Raw genomic sequence first — 5,000 nt, forward strand, 5'->3', positions numbered from 1 at the left:
AGATTCAGCATTAGGTGATAAATTCCAGCATTCAGTTGCATTTCAGAAGTCGTCACAGAAACATCTGGGGTTTTATGGCACACTGATGCTCATCTAAGACATGTGTTGAACAGTTCTTCCCACAGTTCCCCAAACCCACTCTCATCCAGACCTAGACCTAGACCCAAACCAAGACCTAGACCTACTGTAGACCTACACCTAGACCCAGGCTCAGACCAGGGCTTAGAGCCACTGACCAGAACTGGTCCCTCCACGCTCATGAGCTAGTCTTTGCTGCTCTCCCTGCCATGTGGTTCAATTAGAGCTGCTCCCTTTTTAAAGGGGGTCAGGCCCGCTTTGGGAGGGGTATGTGTGTGTGTGTGTGTGTGTGTGTTTGTTTATGTTTTTGGGGGGCCTGAACATCAGGCGGCGTCTCCCAGGCCAGTCCATGGTGGTGGTGACGGCGGTAGCGGCGGCGGCGGTGGTGGTGGCGGTGTCTTCAATGCAGCACTGTGAAGTGGGCCGCTGGCTTTTTCGGTCTGGTTATTATCAGAGGAAAGCAGCCTAATTCTGCCCCGCATGCATTATTTAGCGCTTTCCTTTGAACTTGGAGAAATTTCTCTGCTTGCAGTTTTTTTTTTCTTCTTCTTCTTCTGCCTCTTCTTCTCTCCTCCTTATTTCTTATTGGGTTCATTTATTTCCCATTTAGATTGCCGCACCTTACACACACATTCAGGAGCAACACACACACACACACACACGTACGCACACACACTTTTCTCTTTCTTGGTCTCTCTCTCTCTCTCTCTCTCTCTCTCTCTCTCTCTCACACACACACACACACACACACACACACAAATAAATAAACACTAAGAAGTGCACACAAATAACACCAACCAACTCCCATGCACTCATAATCTCTCACTCTCTCACACACATGGAGACACACACACACACACACATGCACACACATACACAAATAAATACGTGCAGAAAGTATAAACACATAACTGCACAAACAAGCCAACTCTCATGAACTCACTTTCATAATCTCTTCCTCTCCCTCACACACACACACACACACACACACACACACACTCACACACTCTGTTTTCCTCTCATCCTCTCAGGCTCCTCTTTGGGTTTATGTTATGCGGGTTCCACTCCAGCACAGGCTTTTCTTCATTTCTTTCATTTCGGCAACCCAGCCTTTCCTCATTAGGCTGGCCGCAAAACACACACACACACACACACACACACACACACACACACTCGCACACCCACACACACTCACACACACTCGCACCATTTTATTTCTCTTATTTCTCTCTTATTTCCCTCTCCCCTCTCTTTGCTCGTGTGCTCTTTCTTATTTCCCCCATTTCCTCTCTCTGTCGCTCATTTTCATTCATTCGTTCTCTCTCTCTCTCTCTCTCTCTCTCTCTCTCTCTCTCTCTCCTACATTGATTTTTGGACCATTCTCCATTTCTTTTTCACCCCTCACCACTCTGCTCATTTCTCCCCTAACTGCCTGCTCCGTGCATCTGTCGCCATCATAACAGCAGCTTTATAGCGCTCTCTCTCCCTTTCTCTCTCCTTCTCCCCATCTCTCTCTCTCTTTCTCTATCTTCCTCTCTCTCTCCCCCTCTCTCTCCCTCCCTCCCTCCCTCCTCGTGCAACTCATTCTCATTCTGCCCAACTCTGTCTTTACCTCTCTTCATGCATGGGCGTTTGCCACCTTCCTCAACGTCCTCTCTTGACTCTGCTCGCTCTCTCTCTCTCTCTCTCTCTCTCTCTCTCTCTCTCTCTCTCTCTCTCTCTCTCTCTCTCTGGCTCACGTTCTCTCGTTCCTTCTCTCCCTTTCTCCCGTTCTCTCATCTCCTCTTTTTCATTTTCATTCCGTTCACTTTGTCTGTCAGTAGTCTTCCTCTTCCCTTCTTCCTCTGTCTCTTCCTGTCTTTACACTATCTCTAACATTCTATCTCTTTCTCTACACCTCCCCTCCCTCTCTCTCTCCATCCCTCCATCTCTCGCGCTCTGTTCATCTTTCTCACCATCTCTCTCTTCATCTTTATCTTTATCTCCCTCTCCATCTCTCCCTTCATCTTTCTCTCTCTCACTATCTCTTTCTCCATCCTTCTCTCTATCTTACTCTCTCTCTCTCTCTCTTCCTATCTCACTTTCTCTAGCATACTCTTTCTCTCTCCATCTTTCTATCTCTCTCTCTATCTTTCTCTCTCTCTGTCTCTCTCTCTCTCTCTGTCTCTCTCTCTCTCTGTGCAAGCGCTCCACTCCTCCTCCCTCCTTGTGAGCAGCAGACGTTTCCACACATGCTCTCTGCCCTCAGGCCTCTCCGCCACCTGTGCCACCCCACTCCCTCCCCCCGCCTCCACCACCACCACCACCGCCACGCCAGCCTCCCATTGGCTGATCGCCGCCATCGCCACCCCGACGGCACTGTCCCACAGGTCGATCTGAGGGCCCATCGAGCCCCGGGGCCATATGACCCGCCCCCACCATCTTTCTCTTCCTTCCTTCCTTTGAACACTGAATTTAAATGATAAAATAATATGAAAAAAAAACACACAGGCTCCATCTGAAATGAAGTCACAGCGCAGATTTAATCTCTTGAAGAGAAGCGCGGTGGGGATTTTGAGAGCGAGTGCCTCCTCAAAAGCACGCTATAGATAGAGACTGCAGATTAGAACACCCCCACCCACACCCACGCCCATCTCTCTCTCTCTCTCCTTCTCTCTCTATCCCTCCCTCTATGGCTCTTTCCATATCTCTCCCTCTCTTTTTCTACCTCACACTCTCTGCCTCTCTTTCCTGTTTTCTCTCAGTTTCTTTCTCTCTTTTCCTGTCTTTGTCTCTCATTCGACTCTCTCTGTCTCTCTTTCCCTTGTTTTTCTTCATTCCTGTCTCTCTCTTCTCCTTTTTCTCCATCATACTCTTTCTCCATCCCCCGATCTCTCTCTCTCTCTCTCCCTCTGCTGGGTGATAGCATCAGATTTTAATTAGATTCTTTGGTAATCAGTGCACGGATCTGGACTTTGAAGGAGGCCGATAAGACAGGCAGTCTAATCAGACTGAAGGGCACTCTATTCCAGTCGGAGTGAGTCGGATGCCCTCGCCAAAACGTGACGGGTGCAGACGGAAACGTATACCCACGCACACACACACGCACGCACGCACGCACACACACACACACACACACACACACGTACAAGTAACTCATATGTCTCTCTCTTTCTCCCTCTCCCTCTTTTCTCTGTTTTACCACAATATCTCTCTTTCCTTCTCCCTCTCTCTCTCTCTCTCTCTCTCTCTCCATCCATCTCTCCATGACTGCCTGGTCCTCTCGGGCGTCTGTATCTGTCGTTCTCCTGCGTAGACAAAATGGTGGACAAGACCAAGGTGGAGATCAGCGAGGCCAAGGCTGTGGAGCTGGAGAAGAAGGTAGGAGCTATTCAGCGCGCGCCGGCCGCTCGGCAGTGCTCAAGGTCTCCCTCACAACAGAGCAGAAATAAGCCCGCACACACACAGCCCCCTCTCCCCGGGTCTCATTTGCTCTCCTGCAGGAGCAGAGGCAGGCCTGATCAATGCATTATTGATTATCCCACTATCATTCAATTATACTGTTATTGTGCGATATTGCTGCATCAAAACGCGTGCTCTAACACAATCATAAGTTCTTGCCCCAATTAAGGGAGGTATGAGATGGAATTGCAATCAGCCGTGCTATTTGTTTTTCAAGACCATGCATCAACAAACTTTTGTCTTATACTGACACTGTCATGTCTATACTGAGACATAACAGTGACATAACAGTGTACAGGCGGTCGCTCATTAATTGATGGTGTTTTGCTTTGGGTTTGTGCATTATATTCAGATCAGAGGGCAAGCTACAGTATGTGGGGTTTGCATTGGGGATGTATAATACAGCTGCAGATGGATCACTATTTCACACCGCATGTGAAGACTGAGCATCAGAACTTACACTCCAGAATACAAATGCGTGTTAGTAGAGTACAGTACTTCTAATGGTTCCTTTGTTATCAGTACTCCAGGAACTCATAATGGTTCCTTTGTTATCAGTACTCTAGGAACTCCTAGTGGTTCCTTTGCTATCAGTATTCTAGGAACTCATAGGTTCCTTTCTTATCAGTACTCTAGGAACTCCTAATGGTTCCTTTGTAATGAGTGCTCTAGGAACCCCTAATGGTTCCTGTCATGAGTACTCTGCCTCCCATATCATATCCTGGAGCGCTGGTCCAGTTGGCACGGGTTTTTGGACTCTGTTTGGGTCAGTTTAATCCAAACACACGGAACAGAACTAACTTTTGTTCAGTGGAAGGGCCCACACTGATAGCAGGCTGGCGGCGTGAAGCCAAGTGATTCTGAACCTCAGCATGGCCACTGCTCCCTTCCTGCAGCCTCTCAGCCTTTCAAATCCCTGGAAGGAGTTTTTGGGGGTTCTCCTATCAGGACGCAAAGCCTGTAACCTCTCTGCCATGCTTCACCATGGAAGTGCTTGAAAAGAAATGCGGTGTGATTTGGCTCTGGACACACTGTCTACATATGTATCCGTGTCCGACTGAGTGTGTGTGTGTGTGTGTGTGTGTGTGTGTGTGTGTGTGTGTGTGTGTGTGTGTGTGTGTGTGTGACTGACTGTATGTTTGTGTGTGTGTATGCAAGCCTGTGTGTGTGTGTCTGACTGTGTGTGTGTGTGTGCGTGTGTGTGTGCCCAGTAGTTGGATCAGAATGTATGTTTGGCATGAGTGTAAACGAGCCAAGCCCGTACCCTGGCTGGTGCCGCAGGCGTGATCCATCTGCAGCTGTAATACAGGTCCCTGTGGAAAAGCCAAGCGTGAAAAATGACAAGGTGCTCTCTGCAAAGGCTGTTCTCACTGCTCCTTTTACACCGCGTTTCAAACATGCATACATGAGCAAAAAGGGTTCAAGGGAAATTGCTGCGTGGTTTTATACCAGCCAAATATAGATGTTAAGTACCTGAAATA

At 48.3% G+C, this 5,000-nt stretch overlaps 1 protein-coding gene across 1 annotated transcript in view; it reads left to right on the forward strand.

The window, feature by feature from the left end:
• LOC134068582 (protein diaphanous homolog 1) overlaps window positions 1-5,000 on the forward strand; it is a gene marked incomplete in the record, with an annotated part of 111,361 nt that overhangs the window by 38,133 nt on the left and 68,228 nt on the right. Inside the window, 1 exon segment of the mRNA XM_062524265.1 lies at window positions 3,374-3,438. Within this exon segment, the coding sequence (XP_062380249.1) occupies window positions 3,374-3,438 (65 nt within the window).

The sequence above is a fragment of the Sardina pilchardus genome, chromosome 21 (assembly GCF_963854185.1).
Source record: "Sardina pilchardus chromosome 21, fSarPil1.1, whole genome shotgun sequence".
Classification (NCBI taxonomy): Eukaryota; Metazoa; Chordata; class Actinopteri; order Clupeiformes; family Clupeidae; genus Sardina; species Sardina pilchardus.